This window comes from Mustela putorius, unplaced genomic scaffold (genome assembly GCF_011764305.1).
Source record: "Mustela putorius furo isolate JIRA1106 unplaced genomic scaffold, ASM1176430v1.1 tig00000765_pilon_pilon_pilon, whole genome shotgun sequence".
NCBI classification, from domain to species: Eukaryota; Metazoa; Chordata; class Mammalia; order Carnivora; family Mustelidae; genus Mustela; species Mustela putorius.
The window spans coordinates 957,273-984,781 of NW_025421470.1; the positions used below are offsets into that span (position 1 = coordinate 957,273).

General features: G+C 61.6%; 2 protein-coding genes across 10 annotated transcripts; one reads left to right on the top strand and one right to left on the bottom strand.

Moving 5' to 3' along the window:
* Positions 1–452: 452 nt before the first annotated feature.
* On the bottom strand, positions 453–3,247 carry LOC101693046. Its single transcript, XM_004762288.2, has 4 exons — positions 3,121–3,247; positions 2,735–3,030; positions 2,095–2,251; positions 453–1,802 (listed from the first exon to the last, which is right to left on the bottom strand). Exons 3-4 carry the CDS (start codon positions 2,150–2,152, stop codon positions 1,192–1,194), a joined length of 669 nt encoding a protein of 222 aa, XP_004762345.1. The 5' UTR covers positions 2,153–2,251; positions 2,735–3,030; positions 3,121–3,247; the 3' UTR covers positions 453–1,191.
* Positions 3,248–3,598: 351 nt separating this feature from the next.
* Positions 3,599–26,537, top strand: SLC19A1 (solute carrier family 19 member 1). 9 transcript variants are annotated; one of them, XM_045084324.1, is made up of 9 exons: positions 4,589–4,691; positions 6,416–6,482; positions 10,104–10,347; positions 12,127–12,266; positions 13,377–13,416; positions 13,655–14,393; positions 14,475–14,667; positions 16,980–17,121; positions 25,788–26,537. In XM_045084324.1, exons 3-9 carry the CDS (start codon positions 10,147–10,149, stop codon positions 25,977–25,979), a joined length of 1,647 nt encoding a protein of 548 aa, XP_044940259.1. In that variant the 5' UTR covers positions 4,589–4,691; positions 6,416–6,482; positions 10,104–10,146; the 3' UTR covers positions 25,980–26,537. The 9 variants fall into 9 exon arrangements, with proteins under 9 accessions (XP_044940258.1, XP_044940257.1, XP_044940259.1 ...); XM_045084318.1 differs by lacking the exon at positions 4,589–4,691 and adding an exon at positions 4,734–5,515; XM_045084323.1 differs by lacking the exons at positions 4,589–4,691; positions 6,416–6,482 and adding an exon at positions 3,599–3,728.
* Positions 26,538–27,509: the final 972 nt, after the last annotated feature.

The following is a 27,509-nucleotide window of genomic DNA, read 5'->3' on the forward strand; positions in this document are numbered from 1 at the left end:
CTTCATTCTGTCTTGCTTTCTCTTGTCCACCCTGTTGTTCCTCTCTGGTTTCTGAGTTAACTGCTACGTTGCTTTAATTTTAATAATAGAACCAAGAAAAAATAAAACAAAAGCATCCAACAGTGAATTTTCCTCTGAGGCCCTCGGGCTAGGTCCCGTGGGAGTTGGTGACGTGTCCCCAGGGCCACTGGTCTATAAATAGAAGCAGTGTTAGCTCCAACTTCCTCTCTGAGTCACTGGGAAGAATGGCTGCTGACTTCTGACCGGTGGGTCCTCGTGCACCTTGAAGGCGTGACAATACAGCCCAAGTGATTTTCATTTTTGAAAACATTTCCAGCTTCAATTTGCAACTTGGTTTTTTTCATGGGGTCTTGGGGGGAAAATGTGTATTCTCTCTATGCACACTACATTTTATATAAAAAAAAAAAAGTTAAAAACAAAATTCCACTGAGTAAATTTGAAGATCTAATCGGCTTTATTCAACAATTCATGACTTGGGCAACATCCCACCTGGCAGATGGAACAGAGCTCCAAGAAGCTGTACAAGGAAGGTTTTTATAGGCAAATGGGGGGGGGGTGTGAGGGGGACACAAGGCTGTCAAGTACGTTTTATTTTGGTCAAGGTCACCTTCCCTTAGGGAAGCCAGGGTCTTATCAAGCAGATTACCTTTTACCTTACCAAGGAAGATTAGTGCTGACCAGGAAATTCTGAACAGATTGGTTTAAAATTCCACTCGTGGGAGAGGCTTAAAGTACAATTAGGTCAGGTGTCAAGGGTGGGTGGCGGCTAGCACGAATGATTCCATCCCATGGCATGTTTCGTTTTAACACAAAATCCAAATCACCAATAGTGGAGCTTAAGTCTCTAGGATGGCCATCAGGCATTCTCTGTGGTCTGCCCAGTGTTGCCAGGAAAGGACCGACACCCCGGCCCTGGTCCGTCCTCTCCTCCTTCCTCACCCACAGACTCAGTTTCTGCGTCCAGTGCCAGGCTGTGACTCTGCGAATGGCTCTGTGGATGTGGGTTCATGGGTGTAACATGGTCTGCTTGCCCACTTCACCTTTCCTCACCCTGAATTCCACTTTCTCGGGGGTTAGCACGAGGACACGGCCGCTTGAGCTGCGCCTGCGCCCTTCCCGCGCGCTCTCCCATCACTTTGCCGCAGGGGGTCCGCGGTGGAGTCCACGCTGCTACGGGATGGCAGTCCACCCACTCTGCGGACACTGTCCCGGCCCGCTCTGCCCAGGACACTCTGTGAGGCAGCTGTCACGGGCACTCGGGGCTTCCCTGGGCGAGCCAGGGCCCAGGGCGACAGTCTGCTGTCTCAGCCCTGGACAGCTCCTGCTGACCGCGGACCGGAACCAGAGTCCGGCGGCGTGGACTCCAGGCTTCGCAAGTGGGGGTCCCAGCACAAGGGGCAGGTCAGTGGTGGGACATCCAAGGCTCTCTGTGGGAGAAAGCGGCCCAACCCGCCAACCCGAGTGGGTTCTCCCGCCCCGCACCCGCTGCAGGGACGCGCCCAGCCAGCGCCCGAAGCCTGTGGGCTGCAGCACCCCCTTCCTCACGTTCAGAGAGTGCGCGACGGCGCTTCGCCTCCTTAGCAGTTTTCCCCCTTCGGGGTCCAAGGCCGGTACTGTCCAGCCCGGGGCCGCGCTGGGTGACTCTGCAGGGTCCTCCTGCGGCAGCGCCCACCGGGAGCTCGAAAACGCCTCATCACGACGAAGAAGGCTGGCAGAATCTAAAATCAGAGAAACAGCTCCCGGGGTGCAGAAGCTGGAGTAGGCGCTGGAGGACACTGGATCTGCGGGCCGCAGGGAAGCCGTGTAGACGCAGCCATTAGTCCCGGGAAACCTGCCTGAGCGAAGCCCGGGAGCCCGCGCTCTCCCGCGCTGCCGCAGCCGCGGCCAGATCTTCCCCTGCCCCAGCAACAGCCCGGCCAATCAGAAGCCGTCACAGCCCGGCCAATCAGAAGCCGCCACAGCCCGGCCAATCAGAAGCCGTCACCAGGGGGCCCTCCCTCGCCTCGCGGGGATTTTCCCTCCGCGCAGCCCCTCCCCCTGCCTCCGCAGAGCCCCGCCCCGCGCGCTGTGCACCTGCCCGCGGTTTTGTCCTGACGCGCGCCCCGAATGTCCATTTCCGGCTCTTCTCCATAAAACCCTTCGGCGGGGGAAGAAGCTGGCCCGCGGCTGTCACTTTGCTCCGGGGCTTTGGTAACCGCCTCCCCAGCTCAGCGGTCAGCCGGAACGCACCCTGCACCCCGTGCACCCGTCTCAGCGGCCTGGGGCTCCGCCGGGCCGGGCAGGATGGACTCTGGGCTCTAGATCTCTAGATCTAGACTCTAAAGGCTCTAGATCTCCTTGGGCCGGCGGCCATCGTGCCCCCTTCTCCGAGTGCGAGGCGATGAGCCTGTCCTGGGGTGGGGGTGGGGGTGGGGGGCACTGCTGTCACTGCTGTCACTGCCCGACATGGGCCCCTGGGAGTGGATCCCACGGGGTGGCCACCAGCTCCCTGGGCATGTCCCCCTCCTGCTCTCTCCAGGCAGACCTGGTCATTCCTTTGTCTTCGTGGCCCCCTAGATGGCGGAGGCCCAGGTCCTGCCCCACCCCCCACCCCGGGGCCTCTCTGGGGCGTGGTGGGCAGCCAGTCTCCCCACCCTGCCCTCCCCCCACGAAAGTCCAAGGCGAGCCTCCCCCAAGCAGAGTCTGGAGGCTGGCAGGGGGCCCTGGCGCTCACCCCAATTCCAGGAAGCAGGGCCGACCTCGGACCCCACAGAGCCACCCCCGCAGGATGGGCCCGAGGCGCGAAGATCACGACGGACTGTCCTGCAAGAAAGCAGCCAGCCCCGCCGCCCGGGCGAGAACCTGAGCAACCGCGGTCAGCCGGAGCCCCCGCGTTCTGCAGCGGACGCCGGGTCACAACCGCCCCCCGACTTCCTCCTTCTTCCGCACAAAATGCGCCCCTCTTCTTCGCTGGGCCGGCCTGCGGTCTTGCAGAGCTCGCGTGTCCCAAACGGGCATTCTCCGCCGTTCCTAGAGCAACCGGGAATGATCTAGGTCAGTCCTGGATCCGCTCCTTAGCGCTGGCCAAGCACCGGGCTGTTTCCTGTTCAAGGTTCGCACCTCCTTCCCGCCGCTTCCTGTGCGCTGTGCGGGTGCAGCGTCTCCCCCTGCATTCTCCTCCCCGGAAGGCCGGAAGCCCGGGACCGGACCTGACCTCCGCTCCCCCCACCCCCTCCACCAGAGCCTGGCTTCAGAGTGGACTGGGGGACCAGGGGAGCACCCGGGGGCTCGGGCACTGGGTGCCTCTGGGTAGGGGCTTGCCACGACCCCCAGGAGCAGGTGCCTGTGCCGTGTGGGTGCGGCAGGCAGCCGCCAGACCGAACGTGGGTCAGGGGGAATCCTAGGCTGGCGCTGCGTCGGGGGAGGGGAAGTCCGTCAAAACCCCAACAGTTCTGTCCTGGCTGGCACAGTGACCAACGTCCCTGGCTTAAGCTTGCGGGTTAGCCAGAAAAGGAACGTTTAAAATGAGCCAAAAAAAAAAAAAAAAAAAAAAAAAGAAAGAAAAAAAAAAGGCACATTCACTTCCAGCTTGGGATGGCAGGCGGGGTAAGCCCCAGCGGGGGTCAAGGGGCCGGCCCTCCTCCAAGAGGCGGTCACAGCTGGTTAGGGGGCAGGAGTGCCTCCCTCCAGGGCTTCTGCAGAGCTGCGGCCAGGGCCAGTAGGTGTGGGTAGGTTCCAGTGGGTGCTGGAAGGGGCCTCCTGGGGGGCTGCCTGAGGAGGTGGCCCAACGGGGGTTTTGGGAGGAGTGATTCAGCTGAGCCTTCCAGGACGTGTGGGGGGAAGGGGACAGGGAAACAGAGCAGAGGGACGGGTGTGTGCAGTGGGGGATGCCGGGGGGGGGGGGATGCGGGGGGAGGGGGCGGTCTGGTAGGGGTCGCATAGGGAGGGGGTCGGGTGGGAGCTGCGGGGCGGTGGCATCCAGTACAGGCTGCGGTGAGACAGACGGCCAGAAAGGGCAGCTGCGAGAGAGGGGATGGTCCCGTGGGGGCTGCGTGGGGGCGGGGCAGGGTTAGCCCAGGCTGTGGGCGAGCGGGGATAAGGGGATGGCCCGTAACGGGGAGCGGGTGCCGGGGGCACGGTCCAGTCCGGGCTGCAGCCCTGGGGGTGGGGGAGGCGGTCCAGTCCCCTGGGGGCTGCACGGGCGGCAGGGGAGGGGAGCGAGGGACAGTCAGTGGTGGCTGGGGCCCGAGTGGGGCGGCAGGTGGGCGACCCAGCAGGGGACTGGGGGCCGGGCGGAGGTGGGGAGACCTCCAGACCCGGCTGCACCCGGGGCGGTGTCGGGAGGGGCGGTCCCGTGGGGGCTGCGGCCGTGCGGGCAGACCCTCCGCGGGTACGCCAGGCCCCTCACTGCGGGCCCCCGCCCGCGCCACGAGGCGGCCGCGTGACCGAGGTGGGGGGCGGCGAGGGGGCGGCGAGGGGGCGGGCCGGGGCGGGCGGAGCGCGGGCCGGGAGGTCCGTGCTCGGGCGGGGGCGTGGTCGGGGGCGTGTCCGGGGCGGGGTTGCGCCGCTTTTCCCGGCAGCGCCCGCGGCCACGGGTCACCGTGTGCGCCGGGACGGCGCGTGCGCCGGGTCCCGGTGGGTCCCCGGCCCCGCCGCCCGCGCGCCCCGAGGAGCGGACGCCTGCCGCCCAGGTACTCCGCGAGGCGCGCGCGCGGGGCTGCGGGGTGCGTGCGAGGTCCCGGGCCGGGCGCAGGCGCGGTCCGCGCGTGCGGGACGCGCCCTGGGCGCACGGTGACCCGTTCTCCCGGCGCTGGCCGTGGCTCCCGCGTGCGGCGCCCCACCCTCGCCTCCGCCCGAGCAGGGGGGGACTCGGGCTTCGCCCGCCCGCCGCCTGATGCCCCCGGACGCATTTCCCCCGGGGCTCGCGGTGCGCGCCGCTCCGAACCCCACCTGTCACTTCCGCAAGGTCCGGCTAGTTGGGGTCTGAGGGCCGCCCGGACGCTCGCCCGTCACCGTCGGACTCCGTGTCCCTTCGGCGGGATGGGCAGGACCGCGTGGACTCGGTGCTGGCGCCCCGGCCCCGTGTCGCGGCACAACCATCCCGGCGCACGTGTTCCTCGCGCGGGAAGGCGGGGGATCCCCGGCCCACCCACCCGACCCGGGGAACCCTTGGCGCGCCTCCCAGTCCCGTGCCGGGCCCAGAGCTGGAGGCGCGCTGGCGCGGAGAGTGCCGGAGAGTGCCTGGAATCCGGCGCCGTGCTGCAGCCCTCTCCTGAGTGGACCCACACCTCGCAGGAGGAAAGTATCCCCAAAGGTCCTGTCTGCTCTCCACGCTTGCCCCGGAGAGTCCGCGGCCTTGGCGCAGGCGCGCGCGGTGTGCTCCGGAGGTTCTTTACAATCTCTGGGTGCCCAGCCCCAGCCGGCCTGGTGTCAGAGCAGAAGTTGGAATCTGAGCCAGCTCAGAAATCCGGAATGCGTCTAGAAAAAGCTGTTTTCCATTCTGCTCAGAGCGCAGGTGCGGTTGTGGATCTGCCTCCCGCTTCCTGGGCAAGTGGCTAGTGTTTTCCTCTCTGCAAGTGACGGGGAAGGGCCCCCCTGCCCCCCTCCAGATTGGATCAGCAGAGCCGGGACTTTGTGTCCTGGGGGAACTGCTTCCCTCTGCGGGCCTGGGTGCCCAGAGCTCATGGTCGGGGTTCCCGGATGGTGTCCCACCGCCCCCCTGCCCGCTCACTCCTGACTTGGTGCGACTAGTTCCTTTCTTTCGGAGGGGCTTTGCAGGATGTTATTAACTCCAGACCCTCCAGCTGCTGCTGGGCAAAGCTGCTCACCTCCCACGTGTTTTAAACTTGAGGGTTGAGTGTCTACAGCAGTGATGGCGGGGGGTTTAAATTTACTCTTTGGAACACGGAACTGTGTCAGGTGGTTTTGGGGGAGGATGTAAGGGTTCTTCGTTTTCACTAAGAAGTTAACGGAACAGCCTTGTTAACCTGGGAGAGTGGTAGCTGGTTTAAAACCCAGGACACATGGTGTCTGGTTTTGGGTCTCCCGGCTAACTAGGTCCTGAAGGGACCAGCAGCTGGTGCTCCACACTACCCCCCCCCCCGCCCCCGCCCCAGGACAGGTGCCGGAGGGCTGTGAGGACGGTCCATGTGGAACTGTCAGAACCTTCTCTGGGAGGCACGTGATGGGGTCCTTTGCTTGCCCTGAGGAGGCCTGAGGTTGCCTGGTGTTGGCTGGGGTCAGCACACTTGTGGTCCGAGCCAGTCCTCTTGTCTGTCACCTGCCCTAAGCGTGGGCACCTCATTTGCCGTCTGGGCTGCCCATGAGCGTGTGAGGGGGTCTTTCCACCTCCCCCACCTGGAGTGCGAGCCTGGGAAGGGCCTCTGTGTTGAGAAGAGCAGTCTGTGTTTTCCAGAGAGGACTCTGAGTTACAGCAGCAGTGGCCGGCCTCCTGTCAGGGTTGGTGACTACCCCCAGCTCAGGTGAGTGGAATAGAGACCCCTGCAGCCGAAGTCCACTCGGGACGCAGGCGGGGCCCCTGCCGGCTGCCCGGACGGCCGGCTCCCGGGTGGGTCAGCCCTTCGCTTTGAACCTAAGTCCTTGCACGGCGGCCTCTCTCTGGAGAAGCCGGGAGCCAGGGCTCGAGGCCATGGGCTGTGCCCGGGGCCCTCAGACACCCTGGTACTGGGGTGCCCCGCATTTCTTCTGCAGTGGCCGCTCTTAAAAAAGGAGTTTGAATCAGACTCTGGAGTTTTAGCCCGTTGCTGTGTAGGTGCTGCTGCTCCAGGGGTGGGGCCTTGCTCCTCCCTGTGGCCTTGTCCGGCCTGGCTCCGTCCAGAGGGACCTGTTGTCCAGCCTGTTTCAGAAGTCTCGGTGTTGACAGAAGTGTGGAATATGAGCCTCAAAGATGCACATTCCAGAGTGGCCTTGGGCCTCGTGACCCCGGGGTGTCGTTCAGATAAGCTTTATCACTCACCGCCTCACCTTGCTCTTGCTGTGGCCTGTCATGCTCGCCCTCGAGGCCTGCCTGTCCTTCCTTCTGTGACACCAGCTGGGGGCACTCGAGCTGCCAGGGCTGACCAGAGGTCCGCTGTGCTGCATGTGCGCTGCCGTGGGACCTCTTCTCTCAGGAATCTGGGGGCTGCCTGTGCGGGGGGGTGGGCAGGATGGTGACCACCCTCACCCCAAGTTGGAGGAGGGGCAGGTTTTCTTTTTTCTTTCTTTCTTTTTTTTTTTTTTTAAAAAGATTGTATTTATTTATTTGACGAACAGATTACAAGCAGGCAGAGAGACCGGCAGAGAGAGAGGAGGAAGCCGGCTCCCCGCCGAGCAGAGAGCCCGATGTGGGGCTCGATCCCAGGACCCTGAGATCATGACCCGAGCTGAAGGCAGAGGCTTAACCCACTGAGCCACCCAGGTGCCCCAAGGGGCAGGTTTTCTAAATAGCGCTCAGGAAGAATGTCTGAAGCAGAAACGCAAGTGCCCAGTTTTGAAGGGATGCGCTCAAGGGTCTGGTACCTTTTGTGCTTCTTGCGTTTCCTCTGCCATTTCTGGTGTGGGCCAGGGTGAGGCTGGGCTGGCCGTGAGGCTGCAAACGCGCTCTTTGTCCAGGGTGAGCATTTCCATTCCTAACCTTGGAGAGTGGGTCTGGGTGCCTGGGCAGAGGAGAGCTTAAGTCCCCCTTTCCAGTGGGTGTGCAATGGGTGGGAGACGACTCCTGGGCACCGGAGACCTGGGGTGCACTGGCCCGGTGGGGGGCGGGGGGCCAAGCCAGCTAAGGGGCTGCAAGTGTGAGTGAACACAGTGTGGTCCCCGAGGTGTGATGCATGTGAACCCGGGGCTCCATGAGCTGTGGGGACACGGGGCCCTCAGCTTCAGGTGCTTGAAGAACAGGCAGCCACAGAGGCTTGGGCATCTCCCTCACAGCTGGGGGTGGGGGGGCTCTCCACTCCTACCATTATAAATGGGGGGGGCTAGGTTGTCCAGCTTGCACCCCGCACTGGGCGGTGTTCCCAGATTTCAGGCGTGGAGCCGGGGACGGGCTGGGAACGAAGGGGCTCCCTGAGACGCCATCTCTGCAGACGCTCTCCCCAGCCTGTGAGCTCCCTGGCCAGCCCCTGGGGCGGCTCCTTGCGTGCCTGTCCTTCTGGGGTTTGGGGCTGTTGTTACCCTGGAGGACTCCTGGGGGCCCTTCCGAGCAGTGGTCGGGCGCCAGCTTGCCACGCCCCCTGGGGGCCCTGGATGTGGAGCTCTGCACGTCCAGCCAGGAGTCCTGAGGCGGCGTCCCCACCTGCTCAGACACGCCTGTGGGATGGGTTAAGGTGTAGAGTCCTGGGCCATGACCCAGACCTTCAGAGAGCTGCAGCGAGCAGAGCCCAGAGTGGGAGTTTCTGGCAGTTCTCAGCGTAGTGTACGAAGCACTGCCCCTCGGTTTCGGAAGCGGTAGGAGTCCAAGATCCAGAGCAGAAAACATTAACGCGTTTGGTGTGGTGTTTGAAATTCCCACTACTGCCCAGGACTCGGGGACACCAGGTGAGGGAAGTTCCTGTTGCGTCTGGAGGTGACACCTTTTGAACAGGAGGGCCAAGTCCTCAGGGCTCCTGATCCCTTGGGGGCAGGGGCAGGGGCAGGTGGGGACCCACTCCCAGGGACCCTGGGCTCAGGTGGCTTCTCAGCTGCTCACCCCGAGCTGGAGAGCTTACCTGGCCGGCGGCCAGGGAGTGTACCTGGGAGTAGGAGAGTGAGCTGGAGGGGAGTCTGAGGGCCGGGATGGGTCCCCGGGGTGCACCCCGACATGGGAGTGGTTCTGCCGGTGGCAGGCCCTGGGGCCCTCCCATCTGGTTTTGTTTTGTTTTAAAGATTTTATTTATTTGACAGAGATCACAAGTAGGCAGAGAGGCAGGCAGATAGAGAGAGAGGAGGAAGCAGGCTCGACGCCGAGCAGAGAGCCCGATGCGGGGCCCGATCCCAGGACCCTGGGATCACGACCTGAGCCGAAAGCAGAGGCTTTAACCCACTGAGCCACCCAGGTGCCCCCCTCTCCCATCCGTTTATGCAAGCTCCCAGTGGGTTCGGGAAAGCACGTACCAGAACCTGCCCTCAGGAACCCTTGGCCTGGTCCCCAATGCAACAGTTTCCCGCAGGGGCAGTGGGGTGGGTGGGGGCAGTGGAAGCTGCAGCTCCCCAGTCTGGCCGATGGTTTCATTTGGCCTCTTGGGAGCACTGAAGGGGGTTAGCCCAGGACATTGTAACTCTTGGGATCACCCTCTCCCGCATCACTCGCTCCCTTGGAAACCCTGGCATTCCCGCAGCTACGCCTCACCTCTGCCCCGCCGTTCCTTGTCGCACCCACAAAGAGACCCCCAGCCTGTCTTCTTCAGGGCTTCACTGCTGTCCCTCTGTTGTCCCTGTGTCCCAGAAATAAGCACAGATGCTTAGATGGTGGGAACGGTTCTGCTCATTGGGCCACACAGTTCACTTCCCTGAGGCCCCAGCCCTGGTGTGGGGACTCTGTCTGTTGTCCATGGTCCTGGGTGGGGAGGGCGTCCTCGGCAGTCCCCTGGCCTTCCTGGGCCTCATCCTGGGAGGAGTGGCAGGGGGTGCGGGGGGGACTTCCTGCTTGGACAGTCTCGAGCTACCTGTGTTGGGATCCCTGGACCCCGCATCTCTACCAGGCTGGCCCCACATCTTGGGAACTTTTTGTGCCCACTGCTGGAAATTGGAGAGGGTTTCTCCATGGACCCAGACCCTCTACAGTCACCTTCTGTGAACAGGCCGTGCAGGAATGAGCACAGAGCTCCCACTGTGAGCTCGTGGGAGGAGTTTGGGTGCCTGAAAGATGGCACTTTAAGTTGTGTTTGGTTTGAGTTGACGGATACTTAAGGTGCAGCAATCTTGCTGGTCTCCTGGTGGTGGTGACCGCCTGGGCTGGCTGGACCAGATGTCTGGGCTGTGACACGCGCCGGGCCTTTCTCGGGGCTGGGGCCCCTGCCCTGTGTGGACATTGTGTCCCGACCACATCGAAAGAGCCCTGGGGTTTGTGGGGAGGAGGCATGGGGTCCGAGGGCTGTTGGAGCTGCCCTGAGCCTGTGCTCATCTTTCAGGAGCGCCATCGTCTCGTCCGGGGCCGCCGGGGGGCTGGGCAGCATGGTGCCCTCCGGCCAGGTGGTGGAGAAGGACGAGCCCGCGGAGCCGGGGCCAGACCCGGAGCCGGACCCGGAGCTCAAGTCCTGGAGGTGCCTGGTGTTCTACCTGTGTTTCTACGGCTTCATGGCGCAGTTGCGGCCGGGGGAGAGCTTCATCACACCCTACCTCCTGAGCCCCGATAAGAACTTCACTCGGGAACAGGTGCGTGGCCTCCCTGGCCCAGAGTGGCTGAGCCTGCGAGGTTAGGTGGGTGGTCGCGTGGTGGGAGGCGTCCTGCCCTCTGCCCCCCGCAGGGCACCTTCAATCAGGGGTCGGGGGCGGACTTGGACTCCTAAGCAGGTAGTTGAGGAGTGACGGCAGGTTGCAGATGGGTCCGCGTCTGCTGAGGGTCGGAGGGAAGAGTGCGGGGAGGGGGCACCCTGCACCCCCCCCACAGGGGCTCACGTGGCAGGAGACCTCTAACAGCCGTTTGCCCGAAGGGACCTGGAGGGATTGACTCAGCCGAAGGATGAAGATCTCCGGGTTGGAACTTGGGTAACAGTTTCTACCCCAGGGCGGTAGAGGCGGGAAAGCAGTTTTCTCCCCAAAGCTCTCCTTATCAGGAGAACAAAAGAGCCGAAGGGCTGTTGGTAGATAAAATGTGCCGTCAGGCCTTCTGTCCGGGTGAGGCCTTCTGTCTGAGCCCAGATCCTGCCCTGCTCCTCCTGCCTCCAGTTCCAGGCTGGCGCTGCCCTGTGCTCCTTGGTCCTGCCCAGCCCTGGCCTCAGGCACTTTCCCTCCAGCACGTCACTGTGGCTAGTCGGCTGGGTCCCACTGAGCTGCGGGCTTTCTCTGGGAGCCTGGCCTTTCTCCCTGCCTGAGAGCCTGACCCCTTCCCCTTGTGGACCTTCGAATTCTTAAAAGTCACATGGAGTCGCTGTGCGCATGAGGCCTGACCTGACCTGCCTCAGGTGGGGGCTGGGCCCGCAGTGGCTGGTGTTGTGGCCTCTCTGGCTTGTGTCTGCCCCGGGCTTGCGAGTGAGGTTTAGGACGGCCTCTGCGGCGTGTCCCTGCTGGGCTGACTGGGGACACTTGTCCACACATGTCCAGGCTGCCCTGACCTCAGTGCACTCTAATGCTTGAACTGGTGCTTCCATAGTGTCTGTTAGCCCCGAGGGAAATTTGCTGCAGGTGTCCTGGGTACTGCCATGTGCGGCCTGGTGTTGCCGGCACAGACTCCTGCCTCTGCCGCCCGTGTGGCTGGCTGCCCATTTCCCTCTGTCCCCGGCAGTGGACTGGCACGGCTGAATCTCTGCCCATCTGATAGCCATTGAGAGCGGCTTGCTCGGCATGTTCTCCTTTGGTCTGCACAGTGGGCCCTGGGCCTGGCTGGCACCTGCGGTCCTGGGGCTCGCTGCGCCGCCTCCACATTTCCTGCAGGGCTGTCCCCCTCCTGGTTGCCCTGGGGGATCGGACTGTCATCTGTTTCTCCCTGTCTGGGCCAGTCACTCACTTTGCTCGTGGTGTCCTGTTATGCTGGGGTTCTAAGTTCTGGTCCCGCCAGATCGTCTCTCGTGCTTCTTGCTGGGGGACACCCCCATCCTCTCTGGCTTAGTGACCGGCTGGCTCTCTGTCTTCCCATCTGTGACGCCCTTCCGTCAGGCTGCCTAGGCTGAGTCCACGGCGCCACGCCCACGGGGAGCCCCCATCTGGGACTGCTAACAACACTCCTCCTCGCGGGCCTGGCCCCACCTGTCCTCTGTCAGCCTGGGGTCATCAGGGCCCAGCAGGGAAGGCCACTGTCCTGCTCCCCTGCCCTCCCCTTGCACGGGCCTCAGCGCCCCTCCAGGTGCTGCCAGATCGGGCTCGCGCTTCCTGCTGGATTTTGGGGTCCCTCGTCCTGCTCCCGAGAACCCACTGTTTTGCGTTCTTCTTGCCCTGCCGTGGCTCTGCCGCCACTCCCCCCACCTCCCCCCTTGTCTTGGCTGCTTTGGGGCCCAGCCGATCCTGCCCATTCAGAGAAGCAGCTGCCTGGGAGCCACCTGGATCCAGATCCGGGCACGGTTCCTGTGCTTTGCGGTCAGCCTGGCCCTGGCCTGTCCGCACACTAGGCTCCTGGGAAGGCGTCCAGGCAACACTAGGTAAGCCAATAGGAAGCTGTCCTTGTGCCAAGTGCTGGGCCACTTGACAGATGCCACCGAACCCCAGGGACTTTGTGGGTGCTCACTCCCCTGGTACCTTCCAAGTGGATGTGGGTCAGCCGCCTCTGCCGGCCCGTTGGCCTGCCAAGCCCGAGGAGAGCCCATGGAGGATGCAGGGCAGGGCGAGAAGGGGAACGGGAAGGAGGGGTGGTCGGTCCTCCTGAGTCTCTACCCTCTGGGCTCTGCGGCCGGCCGTCATAACTGAGGGGCGGGTGGATGCCCTGGGCATGTCTGGACTCGAGCCAGGGCTCCGTGGCTCCTGGTGGCCCACTGTAGCGTCTTCTTTACCCTGGGACTGACCTGCACTCAGTCTCGGCATTCCTGGAGGCCTTTGGTGCACGGTGCTGTGGGGACCACAACCTTTGGGGTCATCCTTGGCTTTCCTGTGGGGGTGGGGGTTGACGAGGCCACTAGGCACAGGAGCCTCAGCCAGGAGGGGATCCAAAACCTTCCTGAGAGTCGCTGAGGCTTGGCCACCTGGGGCTCAGTCTGGGCACAGCCCTAGAAATGCTGTTCTACCCTCATCCGGGACCGCCTGAGGCTCCCCCTGGGTGGGCAGAGCTGCAGACAGCCATGGGTGAAGGCTGAGGCACCGGGTCCACAAGGCCACCTGGAGGCTGGCAGGTGGCGGGCATGGCACAGCCCCATGTGCTGACCTGAGGTTCCATATGGTCTCTCGGTTTCCTTATGTGGGGCCTTGGGGCCTGCTGGCTCTTGGGCCTGGCTCGGGTGGTTCCGGTGCCCGAGACAGGCTTCGTGCCCCAAGCCTGTGGATCACCAGGGAGGCCGTGATCTCTGAGGGCCCAGCTGGGTCTGCCCTAGTAGATGGGAGCCACGGCCAGAGCCCCCTGCTGGAGTCCAGTGGGGCTGGGCACAGGGCTTCCATCACAGCGTCCCTGTGCCCTGGGACCCCCTGAGGTGGGTCGCGGGTGCTGTCCCTGTGCAGAGAGGCGAGGTCCGATCATGGCGGCCCCGCTTCTGTTCCTTTTCCTTCCGGCTTCCTCCTCCCTGTGCTCCGTGGAACCCGCTGCCTGAGGCCTCTCCTCCCAGGCCGAGGCATCCATCCGTCCCACTGTCAAGGACACACCAGGTCACATTTTCATCTCCTAAAAGCCTGCGAACCTAGGTTGCCACACGTTCTGGTGTCATTCGGGACCATCAGCGGGTCGCGCCAGCTTTCCACAGGCCGTGCTGGCTGGGCCCCAGGGAGCCGTGGGAGGCGGGCAGGGTGGGTGCCCTCTGATGCGGAGGGCTCGCCCAGGACCCCCGTCCCCCCTCCCCAGCGCCCCCATGCCCCCGCCCAGCCTCACGAGCCCGCTGTCCCCCAGGTCACCAACGAGATCACGCCGGTGCTGTCCTACTCGTACCTGGCGGTGCTGGTGCCCATGTTCCTGCTGACCGACTACCTGCGCTACACGCCGGTGCTGGTGCTGCAGAGCGCGAGCTTCGTGGCGGCCTGGCTGCTGCTGCTGCTCGGCCGCTCGGTGCTGCACATGCAGCTCATGGAGCTGTGCTACAGCGTCACCATGGCCGCGCGCATCGCCTACTCCTCCTACATCTTCTCGCTCGTGCGGCCCGCGCGCTACCAGCGCATGGCCGGCTACTCGCGCTCCGCCGCGCTGCTCGGCGTCTTCACCAGCTCGGTGCTGGGCCAGCTGCTGGTCTCCGCCGCCGGCGTGCCCTTCTCCACGCTCAACCTCGCGTCGCTCGGCCTGCTGTGCTGCAGCCTGCTGCTCGCGCTCTTCCTGCGGCGGCCCCGGCGCAGCCTCTTCTTCAACCGCGACGCCGCCGCGCGCCGCGGGGCCGCCGCCTCCGAGCTGGCCCGCATGAACCCGGGCGCGGCGCGGGGGGCCTGGCGGGACTGGACGCCGGCGCGCGTGCTCCGCGAGCTGGGGGCCACCGCGCACTCGCCGCAGCTGCGCCTCTGGTCCCTCTGGTGGGTCTTCAACTCGGCCGCCTACTACCTGATCGTCTACTACGTGCACATCCTGTGGAACGTGGTCCACCCCACCGCGGACAGCGCCTCGGTCTACAACGGCGGTGCGGACGCCGCGTCCACGCTGCTCGGTAGGCCCGCGGCCCTGCCCGCCGCGCTCCCGCACAACCCCGCGCCCGCCCCCGCGGCGGTGACCTGTCCTGTCCCCCTAGGTGCCATCACCTCCTTCTCCGCGGGCTTTGTGAAGATCCGCTGGGCGCTGTGGGCCAAGCTGGTCATCGCGGGCGTGACGGCGGCGCAGGCGGCGCTGGTGTTCCTCATGTACAGCACCAACAACATCTGGCTGTGCTACCTGGCCTTCGTGCTCTTCCGCGGCGCCTACCAGTTCCTGGTGCCCATCGCCACGTGAGTTGACCCGAGTGTGGGGCTGTCAGGACGCAGTCGGGATGGCCACTGACGGGACAGAGCTCAGAGCAGGCAGTGGCGGGCAGCTGGGAGTGGACAAACCGTCTGCGTCTATTAAGAGGCGTCTTTTCTGGAATGTTCTGCGGGGAGCAGAAGAGGCGTGTGCAGGCCGTGCTGAGCTCGCTCAGGGGCGTGCAGTCGTTCACGTCGGGGGCAGCAGTGAACTGGGCTTTCTGTCGGGCCAGTCCTCCCGTTGTCCACAGCACAGCCTGTCTTGGCTTCTGTGACCCCGAGCGTGATGCAGAGTCTGGTCCCCGTGCTGTCCCCTCTGTGGCTCCCACAGAGGCTACTTGCTGGCCTCGGTCACCAGCCATTGTGAAGCCATTCTTCCCAGCGCCCTTCCCTGTTTTCGAGGCCCCAAGTCCTACGTGGGCCGGTCTGTGGTGCACAAGGCCTTTCCTGTCCCCACCCACCACAGGGCAGTGACACACAGCCAGGGAGTGACCAAGTAGTCCCGCTCCCCCTCTGCCGAGGGGTCTCCTGGTGCCCTAGCATTTCTCACACCCCTGGGGAGTCCCCAGGGATGTCCCCAGAGCCGCCCTTCTGCCCACTTCTGCCTTCCAAACCCTTCTCCGTCCTGCGCCCTGCTTGCTGCCGAGGCCCTGGCATGCTTGATCTGTCCCTTTCACGGAGCCGATGCCGCACACCCACATCACACGTGTGGCTCGTACCCAGCGGGTGGGCCTGGCTCTGTTACCAGCTGCCCTTCTCTTGACCCTGGTTCCCTGCTGGGCCTCACTCCTCAGGGCAGGGTGGGGAGCCCTCCTGGTCACCCTGAGTTAGAACATCTGTCCCCACTGGTTCTTGCGCTCAGGCGGCATCCCTAGCTCCTGGTGCAGTGGGGCCACTGACTCTGCGCTCCCCGTGGCCAGGCCCGGGTCTTCCTGCTTCCCAGCACCACTCCCCTGCTCTCAGCGGGCAAATGTCCCAGAAGCACCTCCTTAGCACACTCCCACTTGGAAAGGGCTCTGTGTCATCTCGCACTGCCATCCACTTCTTTATCTCTGCTGCTGGAATGTCTTTGCTGGTTGTAGAAACCGCAGGAGAGGTCAGGTCCGGCATAGGTAGGCGTGGGGGAGTGAGTGGGTGCCGCTGCCTCCTCCTACCCGAGGCCTGGCTGCTGGTGCTCGGGCCTCGGCCTCCGGCCCTGCCCGCCTGGCTGCCCACGTCCGCTGACAACCTCGGCTCTTGCTGGTACTGAGCAGCTGGGCCCCAGTTGGCGGGGTGACACGCACGGTATTTCCCTGTGACAGGCCTGAGGTCAGCACCCTCTTGCCTACTTGTGGGCCAAGCTGGTCATCACAGGTGTGACACGTTTCTCTCTGCATCGGGATGGTGGCCACGGAGGGGTCCCAGGAGGGGGCTGGCCGGGCAGAGTGCAGGCTTTGGAAAGGAGGTGTTGGCAGACAGCGGGCAAGCGTGTGGTGGGCCTGTGGGCGTGTGGGCCTGATGGCCTTCCTGTAGGGACAGCGTGGCTGGCTCCTCCCTGGTGTCAGTGGCCTGTTCATTTCTGGCCTCTTCTGCTGGGTTCTCTGCTGCGCTTGCGTCAACCGAGTATGGTAGGAGCCTCCCGACGTGTGCCGCTGGCACGGCTCCATTTGCTCCCACTTGGGTTCATGGAGGCCGTGGGAGACACGCAGGGTGGTGGCGTGGTGTTCTGCCATGGCAGGCACGTGGCCCAGCGTGGGCTCCTCCAGTCCTCCGCCTGATGCGCTCTTTCTCTGGCTCCACGCGCTGTCACGCTGCTGCTCGTCGGGGCCCGGCGGGTCTGTCGTGTGCCGCCCCTGACCCAGCACGGTGGCGTCACTCACCCTCTGTCATCCTCTCGAAAGGCTTCTCGGGTGTGTCTGTCGTCGCTTTTCAGAGCTCTAGAGCGTCTCCTGTCCAGTCACTCGTTTCTGGAGGTTTCTCTGCAGCGGATCGGGAAGGGAGGGCACATTTGTTCTCCTGCTTCCCTTGTTTGCGTTACCGCCGTGTCCCGGACTCCCCACGTCTTCAACAGCGAATGGCCGCGCTTCCCCGAGATGCTCTGCCCGTTCTCATGAGGACGACTGACTGTGCCCCGGAATTACCGGGAGACGTTTCGAACATCCTCCTGGGGGCACACTTGTCCTCGGTCTTGGATTCACGGAGCCGGATCTCGTGCCCGGGCGTGGGGGATGGACGGCTGCTGGCTGGACGTGCCGAGTCCCTTTGAACTGTGGGCGCCTCTCATTCCCCCAGAGTCTGACTTCGGCCGCTTTCCCGTTCAGTTTTCAGATCGCGTCTTCTCTCTCTAAAGAGCTCTGTGCGCTGGTTTTCGGAGTGAATACATTCCTTGCCACCGTCCTCAAGACCATCATCACCCTCATTGTCTCTGACAAGCGGGGTCTGGGCCTCCCGGTCCACTCACAGGTGAGCCCACTTCGGCCTTGCTGCCCGGGGGACGCGGTTGTCTGGGCAGCGGCTTCTCCCACCCCACGGGCCTGGGGCTGTCGGTCTACTGTTGGGGGCAGAGGGGTTGTGTGCAGGGCGGGCTGGGCATTTCCGGCCAGACGCACAGACTGGAGCGGAGCAGGGAGGGGAGGGGCGGCCAGATGCCCTCTGACCTCTGCGGCAGCCCAGGTGCTGTCTGTCCTTTTTGGAGGAGCTCTGACCAGCCTGCATCGTCCCCCGTGCCGGCTGGTGTCCCAGGAAGGATGGAGGCCTGGCCGTGAGCCCTTCCCTTGGTGGTCCCTGCTCACTGCCCTCATTTGAGAGCTCTGCCCTTGTCAGTGCCTGTCAGACCCGGGCACGGGCTCACAGGCCAGCTCTGTGTCTGCCATACGTGTGACGTGTGGGGATGTGATGTTGGTGCCCCTTCCCTCACCTAACCCTGAGCGGGTTCTCAGTGCTCCTGAGAGGAGCTGGAGAGCTCTTGCTCCTGGGAGGTTGGGCGACACGCATGTGTGTGACTCCAGGTGGTCTCAGCCAAGGTAGGACCTGTCTGGGCCAGCTGGAATGAGCCACAAGATGGTAGCTGGGCCCCTGGACCAGTGCCGTCCGCCAGCGGGGCTTGTGGCCTCCATCTGTCTGGAGCCCGGACACCCTGAGCTTGGGGGGCTCCGTCTGAGGGGGCTGAGTGGGCACAGCCTCGGTGACCGCAGAGCTGACTGGGAGAAGGTGCTGGGCAGGACAGACTTTCTCATTTAGAGACGGGCCCATGGGGTTTGGATGTGCCCTTGAGGAGTAGGAGATCTGAACCATCTGCCCCTGTTTGCAGGCTTCTGGGCTGAGCACTGGGACTGTCCTGCCCACTGGGGACAAGTGCAGCTGCACCTGTGGGGTCAGCGGGGGGCAAGGGGGCTGTGCCCTGTGCCCGGGGATGGGCAGGTGGGGGCCTCGCCCGGAAGCAGCAGCCTTTGCAGGGGAGCACCCTTGGCCCTCGACTTTCCACGGAGCCTGGCCTGGCAGCAGCACCTGGGAGGAGCCCCCAGCAGGTCGCCTCTGGGCAGCAGGGTTGTTAGTGTGGCTGGACGGACGCCCGTCTCGGTTCCGGAAGGGTTCAGTGGACCCAGCCACACGGCAGCCCCAACCTCAGGTTGCTACCCCTGTCGATGGCCCTGTTCAGCCTGGGGGGCCCAGGGGCAGTGTGCCTGGAGGCCGGGCCATGCTCCAGGGCCCACTTTGGAAGAGGGGCTGGGGGCTCTTCCCCAGGGGCTGGGCCTTCCCATGTAGTAGCTCCTGGCTGTGTCGGGTCAAGTGCAGAGAAAAATACATTGGGTTTTCTCTGGCTGGTCTCATTTCCCAGTTAAAAAATAAACTTAGACGTGGGGCGGTTAGTTCGTGATCAGAAACGCTGGCGGGAGCCGCGGGGAAATTCCCGCTCACGTTCCCTGTTCACGGCCAGGGCGCCCACGTCATCTCACGTGCTCTTCGCCGTAAAATAAAACAGCAAAAACGGGCATGTTTGGGAGCAACAAAGAATGACAATTCAGGACAAGCCACAGCAAAACCACGGGCGGGCCGGACCCATCCAGAAGAGGGGCGCATTTTGTGCGGAAGAAGGAGGAAGTCGGGGGGTGGTTGTGACCCGGCGTCCGCTGCAGAACGCGGGGGCTCCGGCTGACCGCGGTTGCTCAGGTTCTCCTCGCCCGGGCGGCGGGGCTGGCTGCTTTCTTGCAGGACAGTCCGTGATCTTCGCGGCTCGGGCCCGTCCTGCGGGGGTGGCTCTGTGGGGTCCGAGGTCGGCCCTGCTTCCTGGAATTGGGGTGAGCGCCAGGGCCCCCTGCCAGCCTCCAGACTCTGCTTGGGGGAGGCTCGCCTTCATCGACTGTCGGTGTTGAGAGGGAGTCGGCGTTCGGGCTAGATGGAGACTCGTGGGACCCGGGGCACAGCAGGTGGGGAGCTGACCTGGGTGTGCTTGTTTTTTAAGTTAGACTTTACGTTCGGACAACCGTACGTTCCGATGCAGCGTGAGAGGTAACGTAGACCTATGTGCCTGTTCCCACTGTCCCCGCCGGACACGCCCCGCGTGGGGGGACTGACCTTATATAGGTGAGAGCGAGACCCCCCCTGCCCTTCAGGGCCCTGCAGTGGCCGTTCCTGGCCACAGCCCTGACCCCAACCCTACAGTCCCTCCACCATTTCTGTATCTTCTTTCAAGAGTGTCACTTAGGTGGAATCGTGGTCTGTCACCTGTAGGTTGGGCTTTCTTGCTCAGCACGCCCCGCCCCCCCAGGATCCACATGGGTCACCATGTGCTCATGTGTGTGTGTGTGTGTGTCCGTCCATCTGTCGTCACCTTCCACTGGGTGGTGGACACGGCGTGTGTGCTTGGTCCCCGTAAAGGACTCTGGGCTCTGCCTGGTCGTTGGCTGTTGAGGACACAGGAGCCTTGAGCACTGAGCACGGGCCGTGGCTTGTCTGGGTGCGGGCGTGGCAGAGCCATGGCCAACTCCCAGGGCTGCTCTGCTTTGCCTTCCTGGCGGCAGGTACTGGGCGGCATGGAGAGCCAGTGTCCCCAGATCCTTTCGGGGTCATCCCTCTTTTTTACTGAGCATCTGACTGGCTGGGGTGGTGCCTGTTTGTGGTCCTGATTGCGTGTCCCCGATGTCGCAAGCCGGGCTCTGCCCTCGTGCGCCCCCTGCACGTCGTCTGGCAAGACCGCCCTCCGCTCTGCTGCTGCTTCCCACGGGGGGGAGGCTTGTTTTCAGTCTTGGGGTCTGAGTGTTGTCTGTCTGTGGGAGGAACTAGTCCTTTGGGGGATTTACACCAGACCCTTGAGCAACACACTGTGGACCACGTGGGTCCATGTAGATGTGGACTTTTTCAGCAGATGTGGTGCTCGCGACAGGTGTGTTTTCTTGGGGATTTTCCGTAGCGCTGTCTGCAGCTGACCGTACTGCAGGAGCGTGATCCGGGGCGCACACATCCGGGCACACGGGGTCTGCCGCGTCACTGGTAGAGCTGCTGGTCAGCGGCAGGTGACCAGCGGTCTGTTGGACGTTCCGTGCGGCACCTCTAAGCCCTGCGTTCTCGGGGTCGGCCGTGTCTGGTTCGCATGCGCCCTCGGCGGCCGTGGCTCATCTTTCTATCCTGACAGGGTTTTGCAGAGCAGGACGTCTTCATCTTGGCGAGGTCTGATTTGTCTGTTTTTCCCATTACGGATCTGAGTTTTGGTGCCAAGTGTAAGAACTTTTGGCATAACCCGGGCTCTGGAAGTTGCCCCTGGTATCTTCTTTTCTAAAGTTTTAAAGACTGGCCCGGTCGGAAGAGCATGCGAACTCTTGCCCCGGGGGCTGTGAAGGGGAGTCCCATGTTGGCTGTAGAGTGGTAAAATGCACACGTCAGTAGAGTTGGCTGTAAAAGGCATACGTCAGCCTGAAGAAGAAAGACGGAAATGCGGCACCTGGGCGGCTCAGTCGGTCAAGCGTCCAACTCTTGGTTTCGCTCCGGTCACGTTCTCAGCATCGTGAGCTCGAGTCCCGCCTTGGGCTCTGCGCTGGGTGTGGGGGCTGCTTAAGATTCTCTCTCCCTTTCCCCTTCCCCTCCCCCCTTCTAAACAACAAAATACAAAAAGCAAAGGGAACAACTTCTGTAGTTGTGCACGCAGGTCTGTGAGTTACGTTCGTGTGCGGTGTGCGGTTTCCGTCAAGGCGGCTCGTCTGCGCTCGTCCCGCCACGCCGGGGCTCTCCTGGAAGAGACGCTCTTCTCTGCGCCTGGGTCAGGATCCGGTGGTGTGTGTCTGCGCGAGTCTGCCTGTGGCTTCTCGTGTGTCCCTGTGCTCTGCTCCCACCCCTCCCCCGCAGCCTCCCGCTCTCCGGCCGCGTGGGACCTTCGGAAACGGGGCAGACCGATTCCTCCAGCTTTGACGTGTTTCCTCAGAATTGTTTTAGCTGTTACAGCATCTTTGCCTTTCCGTGTAAATTCTGGGGTCGTTCGTCAACTTACCGAAGTCCTGGCTGGTCTCGAGAATGTCGCGCTGTCATTTCTGGGAGACGGAAAACCTCTGCTCCTCGAGTCTGCCGTCTGTGGACAGGCGCACTCTCCGTTTAGTTAGAACTTTCTGGGTTTCTTTCAGCACTGGTGGTTCTCAGCATAGATTGTACCTGCTGTGTTAGATTTGTACCTGAGTCTTTCGTCATTTTTTCCAGCAGTCGTGAGTGATGCTGTGTTTTTAATTTTCGCATCTGCACGTGCTGCCAGGGCTGCCGAACAGAACACCAGAGGCCGGTGGCTCACACAGGCTTTATTTTCTCGCAGTCCTGGAATCTAGAAGTCCGAGACCAAGGTGTGAGCCCGGCCGGCTCCTCCAGAACAGCCCACTGGCGCGCAGACGTCACCTTCTGTGTCCTCATGTGGCCTTTTCTCTGTGTGTTTGCACGTCTGTGCCTCTCTCCTCAGGACACCAGCCCTGTTGGAATAGGGCCCATAGTTAGGACCTTCTTTGACCTTAATCACCTCCTTGAAGGCCTTGTCCCAGATACGGTTGCACTGGGCGTGAGGCTCTCACAGGCGAACTTTGGGCAGGACACGGTTCAGTTCGTAGCAGTATCTGCTACGTGTGTCGTGAATGCCCAGAAATAAAGCCGGTGCTCGAATGTTGGTCTTTCACAGTCTCACTGAAGTCATTTATTGGTTCTGGGGAGTTTGTTGTCCCTGTGCTTTTAATTTCCTAGTCTTGCCTTCCTGAAGCTGGCTCGAACTTTCTCTTTCTCTCTCTTTTTCAAAATTTATTTGACAGACAGAGATCACAAGCAGGCAGAGAGGCAGGCAGAGAGAGAGGGAAGCAGGCTCCCCGCTGAGCAGAGAGCCCAACGCGGGGCTCGATCCCAGAATCCTGGGACCACGATCCGAGCCGAAATGAGAGGCTTAACCCACTGAGCCCCCCAGGTGCCCCTCGGACTTTCTCTTTGTCATTTCCTTCTACTTGCTTTATATTTATGTTGTTCGTGTTTTTCTAGGTTCATGAGGTGAGAGCTGCCATCAGTGATGAAACTTGCTTTGTGGTGTTTGTGTTTTCAGGGCTATGCCTTTCCCTCCCGGTGCTGCTGTAGCTGCACCCGCACATTGGTGTGTTGCATTTTCATTTTTGTCCATTCCAGTGTATTTTCTGATCGCTCTTGAGACTTTCTCTGACCTATAATTATTTCAAAGAGTTTTGTTTAGTTTCCAGGTGTTTGGAGATTTTCCCATATCTCTTTGTTGCTGATTTCTGTTTTCATTCTGTTTTGTGATCAGAGAATACAGTCTGTCTGTCTTTTAAGTTGACTGAGGTTTGTTTAATGGCCCAGGATGTGGTCTGTCTTGTTAGGTGTTCTGTGGACCCTCGGAAGGGTGTGATTTCTGCTCTTGTTGGATAGAGCGTTTTATAGATTCCTGTCAGGCAGGTCCTCTTGTTGGTGATGATGTCGACTTGTTGTCCATCCTTGTGACTTTTGTCTCATCCTGATGTTGAGAGAGGGGTTTTGGCATCTCTGTCCTCAGCCGTGGGCTTGGCTGTCTGTCCTTCTGGTTCTGACACGTTTTTGCAGCACGGCCGTAGCTCTTCTTTCTGTTGCATGTGCCTTGCGAATGGCCGTGTTCTTGGTGGATTGAGCTTTGACCATTATGGAATGGAATGTCGTTCTCTGCCTCTGGTCATTTCTTTTCTCTGAAGTCTACTCTGCCTGCCAGCAACATCACCCATTTTCCTGTAACTCATTTTTGCACGATACATTCTTTCCTGCCCCTTTACCTGTTAACCACCTGTATCGTTGCATTTGAAACGAGTGTCCTGCAGATCGCAGATGGTTGAGTCGTGTTCTTTCATCTATTCTGCCTTAGTAAGTGGCCAGTTTAGGCCATTTACAGTTAGTGTAACGTTGAAGTGCTGGAGTTGATGCTGCCTTACCATTTTTCTTTTCTTCTCCCTGCTTTTTATTTTCTGTGCCTTCCTGTGGATTATTTGCACATTCTTTAGAATTTCATTTTGGTTTATCTCTGGTGTTTTTTCAGTATATCTCTTAGTTTGGCTTTTTTGATGGTGGCTTTTTGGGTTAAAAGAGCAGTTTGAGTGAAGTATAGAAATCTTGCCTCCTACTGTGTCATTCTGTCTCCCACTGTTAATAGCACCGTGTCTTGACTGTTTCCTCCGTGTACCAGTACAGCCACATGAAACTGGGTTCTGACTTCTGCTTTAACTGTCCAACATTTAGAAGATTCTAGAGGAGAAGGAAAATCTTCCATTTACCCGTGATTGGGCTCTCTGTGTTCTTTCTCTTTCCAGTTGGTCCAGGGTTTCTTTATGATTCCTGTTTAGAGCACCTCCTTTAAGCCATTCTTTTCGGGTGGGTTGACAGACTTCTCTCTTAGTTTTTCCTTCTTCCAGGAGCGTCTTGATTTCATTTCCAAAGATTATTACTGGATGTAGGGCTCTACATTGATAGCTTTTTCTTTTAACTTTGAAAATGTGTTCCCTTCCTTGTGTTTTTCATGGTTTCTGATGAAAAATCCGCTGTTTTCCCCTTAAAGTGTCACCTTTTTTCTGGCTGTTTTCATGAGTTTTTACTTTTTCTTTGCCTTTCATTTTCAGGAGTTTAAATACGGTATGCTGGTCTGGTTTTCTTTGGGTCTGCCCTATTCATGGTTCCCTCAGTGTCTTGGATCTGTAGGTTTATGTCTCTTACCAGCTCGGGGAATCGTCAGCCATAATTTCGTCGAGTACTTCGCCAGCCCCGTCCTCTTTCCTTCTGCGGGATTCTCATGACACGGCGTCGTGTCTTTTGTTGTAAAGGGAATGAGATCAGCCTGGGACTCTTTGGTCTGTCTTCTCGCTGCTCAGAGTCGGTGACTTCTGCCGTCCCATCTTCCTGCTCACGGAGCGTTTTCTCTGTCCCATCAGCTCTGCTGCAGAGGCCATTCTTTGAGTTTTTAGTTTGGTTGTGGCGTTTTTAGTTCTGTCTTTTATTGAATGTTTCTCTCTGTTCCTGCTGTGTTACTGCTTGTTGAAGCATTTTCATCTTGGCTACTTTAAAGTCTTTCTCTGATGGCATTGCTGTCCGTGTCATCTCAGCCTCGTCTGTTGACTGTATTTATTCAGTCAGAGGCCTTTGTGGTTCTAGGTCTGCTGGGTGAGTGACTGAAAACTGGGCATTTTGGATATTACGTTATGAGATCTGGATCTTACTGAAACCCTCCAGTGTAACTGGCTTCTCCCGACACTGCTCTCACAGACGAAGTTGGGAACGTGGGCTTGTCACAGCCAGGTAACAGGCTCCCCAACAGTGCTCCTGACCTAGGGGTTGATGGGGGCCTCCTCCTCACTGCTGGGTGGGGATGGGAGTTCTGGCTCCCCACCTGGCCTCCAGCCTCCCGCACTTAGGAGGTGCATGGGGGCCTTGTATGGCTTCCCACATGGCCTCAGGGGACACAGCAGGGCTGGGGTGTTCTTGCTGCTGCTGAGTGATGGTGAGAGTTCTCACTCTGCGCGCAGGAATTTGGGGGCTGTTACAACGTGGGCAGAGTGAAAGTCTGGGCTTTCTGTGTGGTCTCTGCTGGGGTGAGCGTTCCAGCTCCCTGCCCTGCCTTGACCACCACCACCTGGTTAGAGTCTGGGCGGTGAGGCTGGGTCTTGCTGTAGCCAGGGGCTCCCCTCTGTCAGGTCCCTGTCCTGGGTGCCCCTCTCCTCGTCCTTTGGCTACAAAGAACAGCTTTTGTTGGGGTATTTTTCCTTTATCAACTGGCTTTTCTGGATTACTGGTTTTTTCAGATCTAAAAATAAACCCAGTACAAAGTTAAAAAAGCTCAGGGGACACATGTCTGCGTCCTCTGCTGCAGCGGCCCGACTGGTGAACTGCCCTCCACCGCCCAGAGTCCCCTGCTCGTGTGTGTTCTGCGTGTGGTGTCCAGGCTTCCAGCCGTAGTCAGGGGAGGGGCAGGGAGACAATGACCATCACCCCCCAGAAGCAGCGTCCTTCAGGGCTAATTCCCAGGGTCGGTGTGAGGATGAGCTTTCCCGAAGGCATTGGAGAGGGGCGTGCCAGGAGCAGAGTGCCGCGGCCTCATGCCTGGTCTGGCGCGGGGATGCGGAGACCGTCCAGCACTGTCCGGCCTGGAGGTCGCTAGAGCAGCTGGGGCGTGTGCGGCTGCATCTGTCTGGGCGGGCACCGGCCTTGTGCTTGGGAATGCCTGGGTCTTGGGGCTGTGCAGCTGGGCCTCTGGTGCCTTGGGCTGCGGGTTCTCGACCGCGCTCTGCACACAAAGATCTCCTCGAGCCCTTGGCCGCTGTGGAAACTTGACCCACAGAGGGAAGCACATGTTGTCCTAAAGTGAGCAGAGAGCCTTGGGTGATCACAGAGGCCTCACCGTAAAGGACGTGTGCAGGGTTCTGCTCCCTGGAGGGGAGCAGAGAGCGGGCTTGCCCCCCGTGGGACTGACCCCGGGCCATCCCCTGACCCCTGAGCACCCGTCCCTGCCCCCTGCAGTGCTCCTGTGGCCTCCGCAGGAGGGAGAGCCAGGGAGGCCTGCAGAGTCCCCGCCCGGCTGTGCCTGCTCCTGCCCCTCTGCGGGGCTGGGCTCACCCGTCCCACCCTACCCCTGCCCCTCTCTCTGCCGCAGTTTTTTCATCTACTTCGTGTACTTCCTGGTGCTGTTTGGCGTCTACCTCTTGGGGGCCTTGGTGGTGGTCCTGCGGCATTTCCGGGACGGCCGCCGCGCGCCCCAGCCCCCGGCGCTGAGCCCCGCGGAGGAGAAGGCCATGCAGCCGCTGGCCACCCTGGAGCAGAGCCTGCAGCCTGAGGCCAAGGCCTGACTTCCGACCCCAGAGGCCACCGCCAGGATCCTCCACGCCCGGCGGCCTTGGCGTTTCAGGACAGATGCCCCGTCCACGTCCCCGCCTCTCGGTGTCAGCGATCCAGGTGTCCGGCCTCAGCTACATTCCAGGGTTCAGACTGTGGAACCAGTGACCAGCGGGGACCCTCCACGGCACCTGCCTGTGCCCCGCACCCAGGGGCTCCCTGCCTCAGGAGGGGCCGTGGCTTGTCTTGCTGTGGCCTGAGGGTGGTGCCCCTCTGCCCTGCGTGGCACTCTGGTCCTGTCCCCTCACCCGCTGGGACACTCGGGCAGCTGCTGGGACGCTGGGGGCTGTGCTGTCCCCGCCCACATGTGGTGGGCAGTGGGGTTCACGTGCCTCCTCATCGTCACCCCCCACCCTGGGGGGCAGGCCCTGCTTGTCCCTGGGGACCCTTGACTGGGATGGGGACGACTCGGCCCTGCAGCACGAGGCTGGGAGCCGGACGTCTGGGGCCCGTTTTCCAGGTACCTGCCTTAGTGCTCTTGGTTTTTTAAAAAAATTAACCTGAACGAGAAACCTCAGTAGGCTCTTGTGTCCTGTGGGGGAAGCTAGACATTGGCCAGCAGGCCCGTGTCAGGTGGATGTGGGATCCCTGCCCCAGACCCCACTTCTCCCCAGGCCTCCAGTGACCTGCCCGTCCCCAAAGTGGGTTAAAACTGACCTACCTCAGCAGCGGCTGCGGGCAGTGTGGGGCTGCTGGCCTGCCAGCCGAGACGGGACCCGCCCGGAGGGCGCCCCCGGGGTCTCTCAGCCTGTTGTGTCCCTTCCGAGATACAAGACTGTCTGCTCTCCCTGAAGGGGATGAGACCACAAGCCCCAAGTGTGGGGGGGCTCCTGATTCTCTCCCAGCCTGGCGGGGGCGGGGGTGGAAGGAGATGGTCAGGAGGCCAAGGAGGGGCCCGGCCCATCCCTACCGCAGGCCGATCGGTTCCCCAGCTGAGCGCAGCCCTTCCCACGGCTCACGGCGTCTGGCCCCATGCGCGGGGTCGGGCATCCATGCACACTTGCACCATGAACCCTGTGGGGTGGAGGCAGAGGACTTGGGGGAAGGGGCTGTGTCTCACCTCTGGTCACTGAGCATGTGACGCAGGGCTCTGGCCCGGGAACTTCCGGCCCAGAGAACCCTCCTGTCAGTGGCCCCCCAGTAGCCGCTCAGCTGGTCCCACGCGCTACAGCGGCCATGGGGTGAACACGGGAGCAGGGCGCAGACCAGCTCCATGGCCTGGGAGGCAGAGCCCGTGACCACACGACCACGGTGACTGGACCCACTGGTGTGGCCCACAGGCCGCAGAGCTGAGCAGCTGGGTCCTCGCCCACTGCACGGCCGCCAATGGAGGAGGGTCCCGTGTCGTCCCACGCGACGCTCAGGTGCACCTCCCAGTGTCCCCTTCGCTGCGGCCCCTCTTGCGTGGGGCATAGCGAGGCAGGTCCCGTGGAGCCGTGTCCTGGCTGGGCGCAGGCGTGGCTGTCCTATTTGCCTCCGGAATT

Excerpts from the sequence above, each read along its gene's own strand:
- LOC101693046 (XM_004762288.2), bottom strand. The coding sequence starts at position 2,152 with ATGGAGAAGAGCCGGAAATGGACATTCGGGGCGCGCGTCAGGACAAAA. Across the intron at positions 1,803-2,094 it reads CAGGACAAAACCGCGGGCAG|ATCCAGTGTCCTCCAGCGCC; the intron begins GTGCACAGCGCG and ends TGCGGCCCGCAG.
- SLC19A1 (XM_045084318.1), top strand. The coding sequence starts at position 5,041 with ATGGGCAGGACCGCGTGGACTCGGTGCTGGCGCCCCGGCCCCGTGTCG. Across the intron at positions 12,267-13,376 it reads AGGCGTCCAGGCAACACTAG|GCCGAGGCATCCATCCGTCC; the intron begins GTAAGCCAATAG and ends CTCTCCTCCCAG. Across the intron at positions 14,668-16,979 it reads TTCCTGGTGCCCATCGCCAC|TTTTCAGATCGCGTCTTCTC; the intron begins GTGAGTTGACCC and ends TTTCCCGTTCAG.